The sequence below is a fragment of the Megalobrama amblycephala genome, linkage group LG11, assembly GCF_018812025.1.
Source record: "Megalobrama amblycephala isolate DHTTF-2021 linkage group LG11, ASM1881202v1, whole genome shotgun sequence".
NCBI classification, from domain to species: Eukaryota; Metazoa; Chordata; class Actinopteri; order Cypriniformes; family Xenocyprididae; genus Megalobrama; species Megalobrama amblycephala.
The window spans coordinates 39,518,033-39,535,000 of NC_063054.1; the positions used below are offsets into that span (position 1 = coordinate 39,518,033).

Genomic DNA, 16,968 nt, shown 5'->3' on the forward strand with positions numbered 1-16,968 from the left:
CAGTGGCTGCCCATCTATAGCTTCCACTGTGAGAGAAGAGAGACTTTCAATTAATGGGATTTTCTGCTGATCAACATAGCTCTGGAATATGAAGGTTCTCGCAGCCCGGAGTCCAGTAATGAAGAGGTCTCAAGATGAACGCTGCAGCTTCTCTCCAGTTCAAACACTAGTTTGATAGGTACAGAAACACACATATCTGAGCAATAGTGGGATTTTGAATCACTCACTGGACGGGGGCTTTCAGGGCGAGGACGCACCGGGCAGTTTCTCATATGACCAGGGTTGCCACAATACAGACACAAACGATGAGCTATATGGCGACCTCTCTCCTCCTCAGACAGATGGTAAGTGTTGATTTGCATTGGTTCAATGGTCTCTAGATCAGCCGCTGGAGGAGCGCGGGGGCTGCGTTTGGGAACAGCTTTACGGGCACGGATGAGGTTATCGATATGGATAGTGAGTTTGATAAATTTGTTCAGACTCTTCCCCTCATCTCGGCAGGCTAATTCAGTCTGTAACTCATGAGACAGTCCCCTTCTGAAACATACTTTGAGTGTGTCATTCACCCAGTTGGTCTGTGCTGCAAGTGTACGAAAAGCCAGAGCATATTCGGCCGCCGTCTTCCGTCCCTGAGTAAGTTCTATGAGGCCCCCTTGCCGTCACCGGGATGATCGAACACCTCTCTGAATCTCTGTAAAAAAAAACTCATATGAGGGAAAAGCAGATCCATTGTCTCCCCACACTGCTGTAATCCAGTCAAGCGCTCTCCCCGTAAACAATGAACAAATTAGAGCGATCTTACTGGCGTCAGTACTAAACAAGGCAGGTTGTTGATTGATGAAGAGGGAACACTGGTGGATGAATCCCTTACATCTTGCTGGATTGCCGTCGAACTTTTCAGGCAGAGAGAGGCGGGGATTAGACGTCGGCGGCCTCCCTGCCACGTGTTCAATGGTGGCGGGCGGTGGAGACGCTGCGGGAGCGGTGAGCTGCAAGCCCTGGAGCGCTTTCACCAGTTCCTCCGTGAGATTAGTGAGATGGTTGAGCTGGTGCTAGAGAGCAGCCAGCTGACTGGCCTGGGCAGACATGTTGGCACACAGGTGAGAGAAAGCAGCTGGATCTGGGTTTGGCGAAGTCTTCTGTAATGAATCATCACTTAGGCTGGGATCCATTTGCATGCTTTTATTATAAACAAAGTGGTCAAACAGGGGTGACAGAGGCAGACAGAATCATAGTCAGATAACAGGCAGAAGGTCAGGACAGGCAGATATCACTCACAGAACAGTAACCAGGCAGGGATCAAAGGGCTGGCAGCAAGGATCAGGAACAGATGTAGTCAGAGGTAGTCAGCAACAGGCAATCAAACAGAAAAATAACGCTCAGAAATGTTCACCTAGACAAAACAAGACTTTGCGATGTACAAAGGTGTAAGACAGTCTTTTATAGTCCAGGTTATGGGTTACAGCTGGCGGTGCAATCAGTCCAAGGTATGGGCTTGTGGAAAATGTAGTGCAAGTGTGAAGTGTGTGTGTTAGTATTCGGGTGATGGCTCCCTCCGATGGTCAGAGGAGGGAACCACGGAGTTCGTCTCTGTGACAATAAAACATTATCAATTAATATTTCCAATCCATTAAAGGATTATTAGGCTGCATAGATTAGGTCAGCCGGAATCAGGAACACTTCCTCTAACACCAGATGTACTCCTTACATCAGAAGAAGAATGGCATACGTTAATATTAGTCTCTCTCTTTATCCAGAGGTTTACCGTAGTCAACCAGATCCAGGCCGTTTTCAGGTGAGATCGAGGACCTGCACCTGGACACAACCACAACGCAGCCCTGAACTATCAGCAGAGATTGAGTCAGCTAGATCATCCTTTGTGAAGGCCTCATCGACACGACAGCCAGTGGCACAGTTCCTCAACAAACCGTCTATAACGGTGTGATGAATACGATCCTCAACTGGATGGAACTGGATTAAATACTCTAAATGTTGTGATCCTATCGGACTTATGACAGTTACCTGAATCGTAACAAAGCACTTTTGCCAGAGGAGAACTGGCCTTCCGACTAAGCCTGGTTTCTCCCAAGGTTTTTTTCTCTCAATTTTATGACCTGTTAGTCACCTGTTGGAGTTTGGATTATAAAATTAAAATATTAATACTCATGCATGTGGTTCAGGCAACGCAGTCAATCTTCACTACATGTATATTTACAACCAAACAAACTAAACACCAGATATGGAGGACCAGGGGTGCCACTTAAAATTAAAAAGAAGAATCAATTAATTAATTTAATAATTCAAACATAAAAATGTAACTTTTTATATGGGCAAATTAATAGACATATTTAAAGTTGTTTATTTAATTCCTGTTTTTAAATGTAGTTTAATAAAACAATAAAACAGTAAATTTAAAAAATCTTTTTTGAATGAATAAATAAATAGACACATTTGAAATGGGATATTTAATTCACTTTTTAAGACGTAGATCAATAAAACAATAAAAAGTACATTAGCAAATCATTTTAAATGCGCATTTAAATCGCTTTTTAAAAAAGAATTTGGCAAATGCTTTTCTTTCTCTATTTACCAATTGCTTTTCTTTGTCAGTTTGCCAAACGCTTTTCTTTATCCATTTGTCAATCGAGTGGTAAAATGCCATTGGACAGTACACACGTGGGAGCAACCAATCAACTTTCGCCTCAATTTGAAGAGCCAGCCCTCTCTCACTTGTAACACTCACTGTCATTGGACAGTGAGAAAAACAATACGTTACGTCATTACAGCGGGAGTTTGAAGAAGAAGACGAGTTCGAGCAACGCAATCACGCAAAATGTCAGGGGAATCTGAATGTGTTTGGAGAGGTATTGTGGTGGATTTGTTAGCTTTAGCTGATTTTTGCGAAAGAAATTCTCCTCTCGATTATCATTTTATATGTAAAAGAGTTTTACAGTTGAGGGAAGATGTGGCAAACGCAGCGGATAATTGTGGTTGTACAATAAATGGAAGGATTTGGGTTATGTTTGATGAGATCATTCAGCGACTCAGTCTCTCGGAATGCCGCAGCCCTCACGCTATGGTTGTACTTCCAAGCATTCTTGAACAACACCAGTCGTTAGGTGTACCAGCAGAAGAGACAGCAAGATGTATTGGTGTGTCGCTAAGGACAGTCCGACGAAAACTTGCACATAATGGTTTAAGGTATGTAAAAGAAAATGTTTTATTATGAATAGGCAGGTCAATCCTAAAATGTTTTTGGAAAGAATCAGCTACCATGCCTTGAGCGGCCTGCACACGTTTAACTTATAGCGGTCAATCGCATGACTGATTGATTCGTAGTATTATGTATAGCAGTGAATCTCAACCTTTTTTGAGTAATGGACCCCCGTCATATTTAGAACCATCCTCAAGGACCCCAGAATAAAATTGGCTCATTGGTATCATTAATGTCTTTGTGACGAACAAATGCAATCGAATGTAATTTACTACTACGTAAATTGACTTGTCCTATATTCATATCGTCAGTTATATTATACATCTATACATGTCAAATGTCAAAGTATACAAAAATCATATTCAGATATTTTATAAGGTCCCCCTGACGTTATGTCAAAGACCACTAGGGGTCCATGGCCCCTTGGTTGAGAAACACTGATGTACAGTATGTCGAAATATTAGGCTGAATATTAACTACAGTTAAGTTGGTTACGTGAAAGTAACACCCTAATGTGATTGCTTTAAAGGGCAGTGAAGTCGGAATTTGTTAAAATATTATAATATAATTTTATGTGAAACTTGTGTGTAATACCTTACTATAATTAAAAATGGTTTGTTTTTAGGAAACGTGACTTGTACACCTCCATTACGAATGAGGAGTTGGATAGAATATTGGTGGAAATACACCACAGATACCCTAATGCTGGCTACAAGATGCTGGCACACTTAAGATCCAGGCAACTTCTTGTACAAAGTAGTAGTAACACATGCCAGCCCTGCTGAAAAAGACCACTATCATAGAAATTCTAATGGTTTCCATTTAAATACCATTATGAACCATTGGCTAGTGATGCACTGAAATGAAAATTCTGGGCCGGTACCGAAAATTCAGGATGCACTTTGAAGAAAAACTAAAAACACCAAAATTGGACAGAATATTTTTTATAACAATACTAAAAAAAATATTCTTTGCAGCAGAATTTTCAGCCAAAATTCCGAAGCACACCACCCTACTGGCTTTTTCCATTAAAACCATTGCAAAATTCCTTTTTTTTTAATGTTGTGGGCATTATTTCAATAAGATTTAATGGTGTTTTATTGGTCCCCAACTGCCAGATAACATCCCATCTATAAAATCAATCACATACCAGTAGGCACCATTATAGTTTCTGTTATAACCAATTAAACCATTAAAATTTCTATTGTTTTGGGCAAGGTTCTATTGTTTTTTTCAGCAGGCAAAAAAAAAAAAAAAAATATCACAGTGGTGAGTAATGCTGTCAAATCACTAGCCGATTTGGTAAGTTATGTTTCATAAATTGTTCCCTCACTTTATTGGGAAGTTTAAATCAAACCAGTGCAAATTGAGCACATTTACTCAATGTGTGAGCCATGTTTTGTTGTACTTGTACATAGCCATCACTATGCAAGAAATAACCGTGCACTTGTTCGTTTGAGTCTGCTTTAAATTATTTTTACTTTAAACTTGCTTAAAAAGGCATTCAAAATGTGCAATTTTTCGTAAAAAATGCAAGATCTAACATATGAATATTATTGTTATAATCTGTTGCAGAACACAGGGTTTTAGCATCATTAAGACGAGTAGATCCTGAAGGAATGGAACTGCGCAGGTTACACCTTAAGACGTCCCGACGCCGACGTTACAGTGTACCAGCTCCCAACAGTGTCTGGCACATTGATGGGAACCATAAACTTATTCGGTAAGTATTAAGAATTTCTTTGGGAAAGTGAATGAATAATGTTACTGATGTCTAGGGTCACAGAATCTTTTCCCTTTACACATGTCCTTTTAAAAGAATCCTTTACACATCTACAAAATAAAGTTCCCATCAGTCAGGGGGGGGGGAATGTAATGGTTGCCCGGTTCATGATAAGAACAAGGGGAACAAACAGACATTCACACATTACAGGAAGAAGTGTGCACAACCAAAGGTAGGCTTGTTACCTAGTAGCCACATGAATAGGATTTTCCTTTTGCTGAACTGGTTTGTTGAAGTTTGTTTTGTTTTTGTTTTGTTTTTTTATGCAAGAATTGAGCGGCTGTGGAGAGATGTATTTGACCAAGTAACAGACCTCTTCTACACCACCTTTCGTCGGTTGGAAAATGAAGGATGGCTTAATCCAGACCAGGATGTGGACTTGTTTGCATTGCACTGGTCTTACATGCCACAAATTCAGAGGAATCTACAAGAATTTCAGAGTGCCTGGAATAGTCACAGTCTAAGATCTGCAGGCAACAGAACTCCTCTGCAGCTTTGGTCAAATCATGAGAGGGATGACCCAAATCTGGTAATTTTGCAGTGATTTAGTTAATTACTTTCTTTTTTTATTCTTCCCCCATTTATTTCTTCACTGATAAATTGTTTGATACAATGGAAAAAAAGTAAAAATGAAAACTATTTTGTACTGATTTTTTTTTTCCAAATTACTGTTTTAAATTAAGTTTTCTAAATGATTTATTCATATTGTAACTGTTTTAGATTGACATTGATGATGAAGTCAGGGAAGACCTTGAAGGGCAACAAGCAGAAGGTGTTCATGTTCCTGAGTTGGATCTACCTCGTGGCTTGACTGAAGAAGAGTTGGCAACACTACCAAACCCGGATGTACCTTTTTCAGATGCACTATCTGTCTACATGGAAACCGTTCTTGCTATAAAACAAATGCTTGGTGAATCATAGTCTTTTCTTTTAAAGGTTTACATACTTTAGGCATAGATATCATATATGTGCATATCAGACAGGCCAGTTGTATTGTTGATCAGGAACCACCGACACAGTAACATCTGAAAAAACATTTAATTGAATTTATGCATTAACATACTGTAAAGAACATTTAAAAACCCTCATTAAAAGTTGGAATGAACAATGTCAGAATAGTCACTGTTAAAATTGGTTGCAAGATAAACATTTATGCATCAATTGTTTACTTTTTTTTCTAGCTACTTTTTTTGCAGTGGACAAATCCTGTAGTATGAACTATAGTGCATTGTCACTGAACAATAAAACTGCTGAACAACCGTAACATGTTGTCAAAAAAAAGTTTTCAAACAACGATGTATTTAAACCACCCAAATTAAATTTACCCCATAATTTGCTCACCCTCTTGCCATCCTAGGTGTACGTCTTCCTTTCCTCAGGCAAACACAATTGGAGTGCTAAATATAATTCTGGCAGTTCATAGCTTTCTAATGCCACTGAATGGTATTACAAAGCTATGAACTGCTAGGATTTTATTTAATGTTACTCCAATTGTGTTTGCCTGAGGAAAGGAAGATGTACACCTAGGATGGCAAGAGGGTGAGCAAATTACGGGGTAAATTTCATTTATGGTTTAACAATTCCTTTAATGCAAATGTGTTGAACTACGCTGTGCCAAATGTTGGTACCCACAGTATACCATTGCTCATGTGGGACTCATAATTGTGATGGATAGGCAATTTTAACACAATGTTGCAAGTGTTTGCCTCTGGGAATATTTTCTCTGGTGCATCATGGGGAAATTCGATTTTGGGCTGCTGCAGAAAGCCATGAGGTGGAATGGCTGAAGACCCTGAAGTAAACTCCAGCACATTCTCCAACGTCAATGGTGAACATTCTCCATCTGTAACACAGGTAGATATTCAGTCTAACAACTGCACTGTTTTTCAGCCTGTTTGGAATGGCACAGTGTATCAGTTACTTTTGAGTAAACAGCTTGTAAATAAATTGTGTAATCATTCTCCATGTAACTTGTTAAAAATGTGATTCATTCAGGAGAAACCATGCTACCATGTTATGTTTTGAGAAATTCAATGGTTCAGTGTTGGCAGAGCACAAATGCAAAATTTGCAATAGTGTCTAAAATCTAATTTAGTTACATGCAATGACATCTCTACCTGCTCTCTTCTGTTGGAACAGAGAAGAGGTAAGCAAGTGAAATATCAATATTTGTGTGAAATGTCATTTATATAAACCCTGTTGGACAAACCACTTTATAAAAGCAATATTACACCTTTAATCGTATGCAAATAAATTGTGAATACAGCAGCTGTGTATAGACTTTATAGGACAAAATATGTATAAAAAAAAAAGATTTGTAAATACCTTCAACATCAATGATCCAGTCTCTCCAGAAGCATAAGGTCCTGGTCTCTAGTTCTCTCTAGTAGGTAACTTGATCTGACAGGTTTACTTCAAAAAGTGATGTCAGGTCTGGGGATCTCAGTGGTTTTTTGTCTTCAACAAATATGGTGTGAAACAGATCTGTGTGTGTCTGCATTTCTTGAAGAAGTCCAAGGGTGTTAAAACCATCAACAAACCTGTAAAAAACATGTAGAATCTATAACGAACTAGGTCTAAAAACAATATCAAAGTTTTTGATATTACATACTGTTGCAGTGCAGCACTGCATCTCCCATCAGCATAATACTCGACAGCTGACTGAACCAGGATGTCCCGCTGCTTAAGAGTGCTAATGGACCTAAAGGCTCCAATAATGGACAGGCAATCTTCTGCCATTTCAATGGCAGCTTTGGCTTCTGGAACAGTTTCAGCTTCTTTTATCTGAAAAAGATACCAGACAAAACAGACAAACAGTCCTGTTGCAGCTACAATACAAAAACACTGCATTAATAGGGATACAGGGGTACTCTTTATGCACAACGTCCAAATTTAGCTCACTGCACTTTAAGGAAAATACTTACTTTGCAAAGCATTTCTTTGAAGGTCTCATCATCTACTTCATCCAAGGTTGCAGGAGGGGTAGGTTTACCACAAACCTGCAGAAAGAGCCTTTCTGAAAAGAAGTGCGGCCCCATTCCCCCATGAGTTATACAAACTGATATCATTTGTGATATCTGCCTGTAAAGACCTTTATGTAAAGCTGTAAAGAAAATTTCCAAAATATTTTAATGAACTACAATGACAATGTTATGAAACCATTTTAAATAAGACAAAGCATAATATATGTCTTGTGGTATTGAATTAAAAAACAGACCCTATAAACCTTTAGTTCAAATGCTTACCTTCAGTGTCAAGCCGCAACCTCTTACTATTTTCAGGGCCCTCAAATATGCTAGATTGTTGGACAGCCTTAAGGAGCAATCTGAGGTACTCTCTAGTTGGACCACCACCGTCCACAGCCCCCTCTGCTGCTTTTGTATCATCAACAAAAATGACATCCAGTCTTGCTCCGAGGTTAAATCGTCGCCGACTAAAAGCCTGAACAGTGCTTCTCAGTATGTTGTGGGTATTGCCTTTGTAATCCCTTACAGCATTGATCTGGTTACTAGTGGGACTATCGTCATCTATCTTGGCTGAAAGGCGACTCAGTATTGTTTGGAGGTTGGTCCTGGAAAAGAATATGATTATGAATGCGAATGCAAATGACAAAAGAGGACATAGTATATCAAATGGGATACAGGTATAGAGGTAACTATGGGTTTACATTGGTACTATAACATTTTAATTCATACTTCTGGACTGTCTTTTCCTGCTCTGATTGAGGGGAGAACGATGTCAGATGTTCATTAGAGGTGCTAGGTTGATCCAATGGGCTGACAGTCCCAGAATTATAATCATCTTTATCGTGGTTGTCATTGCCATTAGGTGTAGGAATGGACTGCATAAATTGAACAAATTATATAAAACAGTAAATGACAGGCTAAGAAAATTTTGAAAAAATAACATTTTGTAAAAATACCTCTGCATCTTGGGAAGAAATCCACTGGACAAAAAGTGTGGTTGGTCCTGTGATATTTCTTTCAGAAATGGTTCCACATAGGTCATTTCTAAGTGGTGGTGATAAGGCTTCCTGAATATGGAACCATTCTGTAGCATCCTCTACCTCTCCAACGAAGTCAAACAGTGCCTAAACATTTTGATTATTTCACATTTAAAGACAGAAAAATTTTGCATGCCAAAAAAATTAAAAGTAATATAAACCTTACCAACCTGAATTGAATCACTTAAAACAAATTTCCTAGTCCTCATCAAGCCACTTGGATACTTTACTTTTAATGGCACACCATGTGAAATTTCATGTAAACTCGCCATTCGCGCTCTTCTCTCATCTATAGCCTAAAATTAAAGGATTAGTTCACTTTTAAATAAACTTTTCCTGATAATTTACTCACCCCCATGTCATCCAAGATGTCCATGTCTTTCTTTCTTCAGTCGAAAAGAAATGAAAGTTTTTGATGAAAACATTCCAGGAATTTTCTCCTTATAGTGGACTTGAATGGGCACCAAACGATTTAAGGTCAAAATTACTTTCACTGCAGCTTCAAATTGTTCTACATGATCCCAGATGACAAATAAGGGTCTTATCTAGTGAAACCATCGCTCATTTTCTGAAAAAAATTGAAAATTATATAATTTTTAACCTTAAATGCTCATCTTGAACTAGCTCTCTTCTTCTTCTCCTCTATTTGAATTCCAGCAGTGTAGACGCTGCTAAGTGTATTACTGCCCTCCACAGGTCAAAGTTTGAACTAATTGTTATATACTATTGAACTAGCATATTGCATATAAAATTAGTTCAAACTTTGACCTGTGGAGGGCAGTAATACGCTTAGCTGCATCTACACTGCTGGAATTCAAATAGAGAAGAAGAAGAGAGCTAGTTCAAGATGAGCATTTAAGGTTAAAACTTATATAATTTTCAATTTTTTTTTAGAAAATGAGCAATGGTTTCACTAGATAAGACCCTTATTTCTCATCTGGGATCGTGTTGAACAATTTGAAGCTGCAGTGAAACTAATTTTGACCTTCAATCGTTTGGTGCCCATTCAAGTCCATTATAAGGAGAAAAATCCTGGAATGTTTTCATCAAAAACTTTAATTTCTTTTCAACTGAAGAAAGAAAGACATGGACATCTTGGATGACATGGGGGTGAGTAAATTATCAGGAAAAGTTTATTTAAAAGTGAACTATTCCTTTAATGTATGCAAGTTTCAAAATCAAAACTGCAATAGTAAAAAAAAAAACAAAAAACAAAAACAAATATAATATAGATAACATTATAATATTTATAGATACAAATATAAAATTCAAAGAACAAATATCAATTTGCAGTCACTACTGGATCTTCACTATCTTGTCTACATTTTTATAATTTTATAGTCTCTCCTAATTTCTGTGGTCTCGATGTGCAGTGCCTTGTAGCACTGTTACAACACATAATAAAATCAATTACCAGGAATTTTAATCACTCCCTTTCCTTCAATGCCTATGATCTTCTAATAAATATCCAAAAACATATGCTGCATAACTTAATGAAACAGTTCTTCTGCAACGAACTTATAATTGTCAATGCAACACTATATTATTTATAATTTTAAATAAAATTATTTAATTTTATTCTCAGACTAACCTATAAACTATGAATTAAAGCCCTAGTTCTATTTTCTCTATGATGATGCTTTTGTAGTATTCTTCAACTTGTAATTTGCTATAGGTTATCTGCTATATACAGGTGCATCTCAATAAATTAGAATGTCATGGAAAAGTTCATTTATTTCAGTAATTCAAATTGTGGAACTTGTGTATTAAACAAATTCAATGCAGACAGACTGAAGTACTTTAAGTCTTTGGTTCTTTTAATTGTGATGATTTTGGCTCACATTAAACAAAAACCCACCAAGTCACTATCTCGACAAATTAGAATACCATAAGACCAATAAAAAAACATTTTTAGTGAATGTTGGCCTTCTGGGAAGTATGTTCTATGTACTCGGTTGGGGCTCCTTTTGCTTTAATTTTCTGCCTCAATTCGGCGTGGCATGGAGGCGATCACCCTGTGGCACTGCTGAGGTGGGATGGAAGCCCAGGTTGCTTTGATAGCGGCCTTCAGGTCATCTGCATAGTTGGGTCTGGTGTCTCTCATCTTCCTCTTGACGATTCCCCATAGATTCTCTATGGGGTTCTGGTCAGGCGAGTTTGCTGGCCAATTAAGCACACCAAAACCATGGTCATTTAACCAACTTTTGGTACTTTTAACAGTGTGGGCAGGTGCCAAATCCTGCTGGAAAATGAAATCAGCATCTTTAAAAAGCTGGTCAGCAGAAGTGCTATAAAATGTCTTGGTAAACGGGTGCAGTGACTTAGTAAACACAGTGGTCCAAAGTCCTCTTTTCAGATGAGAGCAAGTTTTGTATTTTATTTGGAAACCAAGGTCCTAGAGTTTGGAGGAAGAGTGGAGAAACTTATAGCCCATGTAGCTTGAAGTCCAGTGTGAAGTTTCCACAGTCAGTGATGATTTGGGCTGCCATGTCATCTGCTGGTGTTGCAGTCAACGCACCCATCTACCAGGAACTTTTAGAGCACTTCATGCTTCCTTCTGCTGACAAGTTTTATGGAGATGCTGATTTCATTTTCCAGCAGGATTTGGCACCTGCCCACACTATTAAAAGTACCAAAAGTTGATTAAATGACCATGGTTTTGGTGTGCTTAATTGGCCAGCAAACTCGCCTGACCAGAACCCCATAGAGAATCTATGGGGAATCGTCAAGAGGAAGATGAGAGACACCAGACCCAACTATGCGGATGACCTGAAGGCCGCTATCAAAGCAACCTGGGCTTCCATCCCACCTCAGCAGTGCCACAGGGTGATCGCCTCCATGCCGTGCTGCATTGAGGCAGTAATTAAAGCAAAAGGAGCCCCTACCAAGTACATATACAGAAAATGAACATACTTCCCAGAAGGCCAACATTCACTAAACATGTTTTTTTAATTGGTCTTATGGTATTCTAATTTGTCGAGATAGTGAATTGGTGGGTTTTTGTTTAATGTGAGCCAAAATCATCAATTAAAAGAACCAAAAAGACTTAAAGTACTTCAGTCTGTCTGCATTGAATTTATTTAATACACAAGTTCCACAATTTGAGTTGAATTACTGAAATAAATGAACTTTTCCATGACATTCTAATTTATTGAGATGCACCTGTAAGCATCTGCTATATAAATACACATAAGCCATTACAGATAAATGTAATGTATTAAAAAGGCTGCAACATCCTGATTTCATTTAATTAGACCTACCTTTCTGCGTCTATTCTCAGATTCTTCACTATTCATCTTCTGAAGTTCCTGAAACAACAAATTGCAAAATCATACATTGCATTGTAATGCAAACAAAAAGATTATGAATGTCATCAGAGGATGTCTGTTTTAAAGTTTACCATACATACTTTGGCTTGATCTGCAATTAAAGACTGATAATATTCCTCATCCTGCTCCTCACGAATCCTCCGCCATTGACTTAAGGATTCCTGTCAATATTTTGAGATAGGAAATTTAGAAAAATAGTAATACCATAATTAAGAGCACTCTTAAGAGCATCAAAACTTGTGCCAAATAAATGTGGGTGATCCACAAGACTACTCTTTTCTTCAGTTCGATGAACATTATATAAAAAAAAATAGCAAAAATGAAAAATAATGTAGGCTCTTCTTTCAAATAAGAAGTGTTTTGAAATGCAAATATTGTGAACCTACAAACTGAAATTATGGCAGAAGAAAATGTTTGATGGTAAGACAAGCTCTTAGCAATGCAAGTGAAGTTTACCGTGTCTTTATTTCATCTGATAAATCGATGAACACTTGGTCAGTATTCTCCTCAGTGGGTGACTCAATGATGAGTGAATCACTGTCTGAAGTATGTGCATTTAGGTGTTCGTTCTCTAATGCTGGTGGCAGGTGACTGGAACATTCAGTCCTTGGCCTTCAAAAACATGGAAATAAAGATTGTTTTCCTAATAAGAAACTGAATATTAAAACTAGATTATGACCAGTCAGTGTTTTCCATACCTGCAACTCTCAATGTGAACCTTAAGTTCATTGAAATTGAACTGTTTTTCACAGGTAAGACACCTCTCCATTGGCCCAAGCAAGGGAGATTCGCAGACAACCTTAAAAATTTAAAGAGCAATCTCAAAAGTTTAGATAACTGTAAAAAAATAAAAATTCTATAAATAAATCTCAAAAATGGCTGGAGAATATGGCCCAAGACACCACAAAATCTGACAAAATTGCTTGGATGATATAACTATATCTGCTGTATTTTGAAAAATTATACTTTGTAGTAAATCTCACGAACAAAACTTTTAGCCCATACTAAGATGATCCAACAGTGTGTGTTCTGTTTATCTTCCGCATGTGTGCATATGTACACAGAGATGATAGCATGTGAAATGATAATAACCACATGGCTGTTCTCTGTGAATACAGTAAGAAACGATGGTAACTTTAACCACATTTAACAGTATATTAGCAACATGCTAACGAAACATTTAGAAAGACAATTTACAAATATCACTAAAAATATCATGTTATCATGGATCATAAACAGTTATTATCCTCCATCTGCCAGTTTTGCTGTTGTCCTTGCTTGATGGCTTCACAATACCTGCAGAACTGTGCAGGTCCACAGCGTTAATACTGCCTTCCCTAGAAGATGGGCTGATGCAAATTTTAGGGGCGTACATAAAAATGATCCCGACTGTTACAAAACAGATTTACATAAGGAGGAAACAATGGTGTTTGAGGCTCATGGTATGTGATTACCATCTACAGAAATCTTATTATTCAACTATGCCAAGGTAAATACAATTTTCACTTCTAGGGCACCTTTAATTTAATTTAATTTAATTTAAATTTGTCTATTTGGTTTATTTTATCTATTTAATGTACATTTACTTAATCTATGATGCTCTGTTCAGTTTCAATGTGTTCAAAGGCTTTCACGTATTTCTAGTGAATGTCTAGTTTTGCCTTGTAATTACAGTTCTGTATTCTTTAGTAATAATAATAATTTAAAAAAAAAATATATATATATATATACATATATAAAAACTTGTTTATTTTGAGACGATGGTAGAGTGCTTATAGTGTGATGTGTCATTTGGGACACACCTGCTCTGTCACTTTTGTTTCTGTCAATGCTGCTGTAATGAACTGAAGGAACGAACGAGGGAGCAGCTTCGGATGGGAGGGTGTCACGTGATAACATATTTGTGACGTCATTCTACTCTATAAATTGTCACATACTATAGCTGCATTCACGCCACCTCGTATTTACCGTAATCTTGAAATGACAACACGTGACGTTATATTTGGAGCTGTTCACGTCCTTTTGGTCCTTGGACTGGGAATTATGCGTTTCCATGGCACCACTATCAACGCCTAATAAATCAATCTACAGCGGTCAGGTGGTACAGCGGCCACGTGGTACATGTGGGAGCTTTCAGAAAACTCCCAGCTTACAAGCTGTAACTACGATCTCTACGAGGACGTGAACGCTTTTTACTAGCTAGAATCTCGTAACTACAGGAATTACGAGACCGCGTGAACGCACCTAAAATTTTAATAAAACCAAATCCCCAATAAAGCCGTTTTTGATTTAGATTTTCTGTTGTCAGGCATGAAACAATATAAACAGTCACTAAACGCGACCCATTAAACAGCAGTTACTTTCACTGACATGCAAAAATCCTAATATATTTGCGACCTGATCAAAAAAAATCACCATGTACCTACGTTAAAGAGCAGCTATATGCAGTGATTTTGGATATATTGACACAGAACAAATGACGAATCAGCTGCGGTACGGTCAATGTAACACTTTCTGCACAGACACCGAGAGAGACGATCTGAGCTGGGAAAGAAAAACTTAAAAACCTTGGTCGCCATATTGGGAATATTTTCCCTGGATGTAACGTTAAGCCAAGGCTTATTCAAAAAGAGTAAAATCCAGAAATGCCTTGTTCTTAATGTGTCATATTATGTGTCATATGTCAAATTATATGTCATAGTATTGGCATAACGTCATATGTGAACAAACATATTCGCATACAGACAAACAACAACTTTTAAAGAGATAAGCAACTTTTCTTACCATCCACTGAGTTATGCCCTTGCGTTCCAGACGGAGTGGCTTGTCGGTCTGGGACATTTGAACCACCAACGTTATCCACTTCATTGGTGAGTCGTCTTAAAATGTTTGCAATGTCAGCCATGGTACTTGCATGATGTTAAAATGGCGCCACAAAACCAAATTAAAGCGGGATGAAGCTCTGATCTCTAACTGTCCAATGACAGTGAGTGTTACAAGTGAGAGAGGGTTGGCTCTTCAAATTGAGGCGAAAGTTGATTGGTTGCTCCCACGTGTGTACTGTCCAATGGCATTTTACCACTCGATTGACAAATGGATAAAGAAAAGCATTTGGCAAACCGACAAAGAAAAGCAATTGGTAAATAGAGAAAGAAAAGCATTTGCCAAATTCTTTTTAAAAAAGCGATTTAAATGCGCATTTAAAATGATTTACTAATGAACTTTTTATTGTTTTATTGATCTACATTTTAAAAAGTGAATTAAATATCCCATTTCAAATGTGTCTATTTATTTATTCATTCAAAAAAGATTTTTTAAATTTTACTGTTTTATTGTTTTATTAAACTACATTTAAAAACAGGAATTAAATAAACAACTTTAAATATGTCTATTAATTTGCCCATATAAAAAGTGAATCATTTATATACATTTTTATGTTTGAATTATTAAATTAATTAATTGATTCTTCTTTTTATTTTTAAGTGGCACCCCTGGTCCTCCATATTGTGCAATGCAATGCCATCATTGCAAATCACAATGCCGTCGCAGAGTCTGCCAAGCAATTCTCCACTCTGTATGAGAAAAGATGGATGGAATCCATTTCAAGTGCTGCACTGGGTACACTTCATCAAGCCCAAATGGAATAAACCACATGTTTTGCCCTTTACACAGGATGTGTCCCTGCTGCACAAGTTTCTTGCTACTGAGCATGCTAAGTGCATGAAGGACCTTGAGGAAGAACCTAACATCAAAAGCTTTGGGAATCTTGCACAAGTGACTGACGCAGGTGGTACTATTTAACAGAAGAAGGCAAGGGGAAGTTTCAAAAATGGAACTCCAGGCTTTCACATCCAGAAATCGTACAGAGTTGAATCCTGACATTATGATGGGCCTTACTGAGTTTGAGAGGAAGGTTACAAAGTACTTTGACAGAGTTGAGATTCGAGGTAAAAGGTCACGAATGGTGCCCGTGCTTCTCACACCTGACATGATCACTGCAATGGATCTCCTCATTAAAAACAGGAATGAGTGTCAAGTCCACACAGAGAATGTGTACTTGTTTGCACGCCCATGTGTGCTTTCCCATTACAGAGGCTCTGACTGCTTCTGCAAGTATTCAAAACGATGTGGTGCAAAAAAACCAGAGTCACTCACCTCAACAAGATTGAGGAAACAAGTTGCCACTTTGTCAACAGTACTAAACTTAAAAGAAAATGAAATGGATCAATTTGCTACCTTTCTAGGACATGATACAGTTTCTAGTGCCTGGTAATCAACTTCCTCACCTGGTGAAAGGACAGTCCATTCATTTTCATATTTCACACAGTATGAATAATAAGGACAACAAAAGGATTCAGGTATTAACAGCTTGCCACACAATAACCAGTCTGTGTCCATGTAAAGAATGTACTTAATCTGAAAAAACAATGGAACAACTTCTGCATGGAGGTGACCCACAGTAAACACATCTTTAACACAATATTTGACATCATTAATCTCTACTTCTGTAACTCGTTGAAGCTGTTTGCCTTCAAAATTGACATGGCTGTACTTCTTGTTCACACTTATTGAATGCTGGAGAGCTGAAGGTAAAGACTGAAAGGGTGTGTTCACACAACATCCAGCAACTTTCTCATAT

The 16,968-nt window shown here is 37.8% G+C and overlaps 2 protein-coding genes and 1 long non-coding RNA gene across 4 annotated transcripts; 1 reads left to right on the forward strand and 2 right to left on the reverse strand.

Moving 5' to 3' along the window:
- The first annotated feature begins 1,037 nt into the window (after positions 1-1,037).
- On the forward strand, positions 1,038-6,166 carry LOC125278820. Its single transcript, XM_048208151.1, has 5 exons — positions 1,038-1,100; positions 1,758-1,795; positions 4,797-4,937; positions 5,268-5,526; positions 5,718-6,166. Exons 1-5 carry the CDS (start codon positions 1,038-1,040, stop codon positions 5,916-5,918), a joined length of 702 nt encoding a protein of 233 aa, XP_048064108.1. The 3' UTR covers positions 5,919-6,166.
- Positions 6,167-6,553: 387 nt separating this feature from the next.
- LOC125278669 (G2/M phase-specific E3 ubiquitin-protein ligase-like) lies at positions 6,554-9,338 on the reverse strand. 2 transcript variants are annotated; one of them, XM_048208002.1, is made up of 8 exons: positions 9,171-9,338; positions 8,920-9,087; positions 8,693-8,838; positions 8,243-8,568; positions 7,922-8,100; positions 7,609-7,781; positions 7,323-7,537; positions 6,554-6,840 (listed from the first exon to the last, which is right to left on the reverse strand). In XM_048208002.1, the coding sequence occupies exons 1-7, from the start codon at positions 9,270-9,272 to the stop codon at positions 7,381-7,383; spliced, it is 1,251 nt and encodes a 416-aa protein (XP_048063959.1). In that variant the 5' UTR covers positions 9,273-9,338; the 3' UTR covers positions 6,554-6,840; positions 7,323-7,380. The 2 variants fall into 2 exon arrangements, with proteins under 2 accessions (XP_048063959.1, XP_048063958.1); XM_048208001.1 differs by having other exon boundaries at positions 7,323-7,781.
- Positions 9,339-12,260: 2,922 nt separating this feature from the next.
- Positions 12,261-12,928, reverse strand: LOC125278681. Its single transcript, XR_007187238.1, has 3 exons — positions 12,786-12,928; positions 12,410-12,490; positions 12,261-12,308 (listed from the first exon to the last, which is right to left on the reverse strand). It is a non-coding gene; the product is annotated as an uncharacterized LOC125278681 (long non-coding RNA).
- Positions 12,929-16,968: the final 4,040 nt, after the last annotated feature.

Excerpts from the sequence above, each read along its gene's own strand:
- LOC125278820 (XM_048208151.1), top strand. The coding sequence starts at position 1,038 with ATGGTTGAGCTGGTGCTAGAGAGCAGCCAGCTGACTGGCCTGGGCAGA. Across the intron at positions 1,796-4,796 it reads CAGATCCAGGCCGTTTTCAG|GGTTTTAGCATCATTAAGAC; the intron begins GTGAGATCGAGG and ends TGCAGAACACAG. Across the intron at positions 5,527-5,717 it reads AGAGGGATGACCCAAATCTG|ATTGACATTGATGATGAAGT; the intron begins GTAATTTTGCAG and ends TAACTGTTTTAG.
- LOC125278669 (XM_048208001.1), bottom strand. The coding sequence starts at position 9,272 with ATGGCGAGTTTACATGAAATTTCACATGGTGTGCCATTAAAAGTAAAG. Across the intron at positions 9,088-9,170 it reads TTTTAAGTGATTCAATTCAG|GCACTGTTTGACTTCGTTGG; the intron begins GTTGGTAAGGTT and ends CAAAATGTTTAG. Across the intron at positions 8,839-8,919 it reads TTTCTTCCCAAGATGCAGAG|TCCATTCCTACACCTAATGG; the intron begins GTATTTTTACAA and ends CAATTTATGCAG.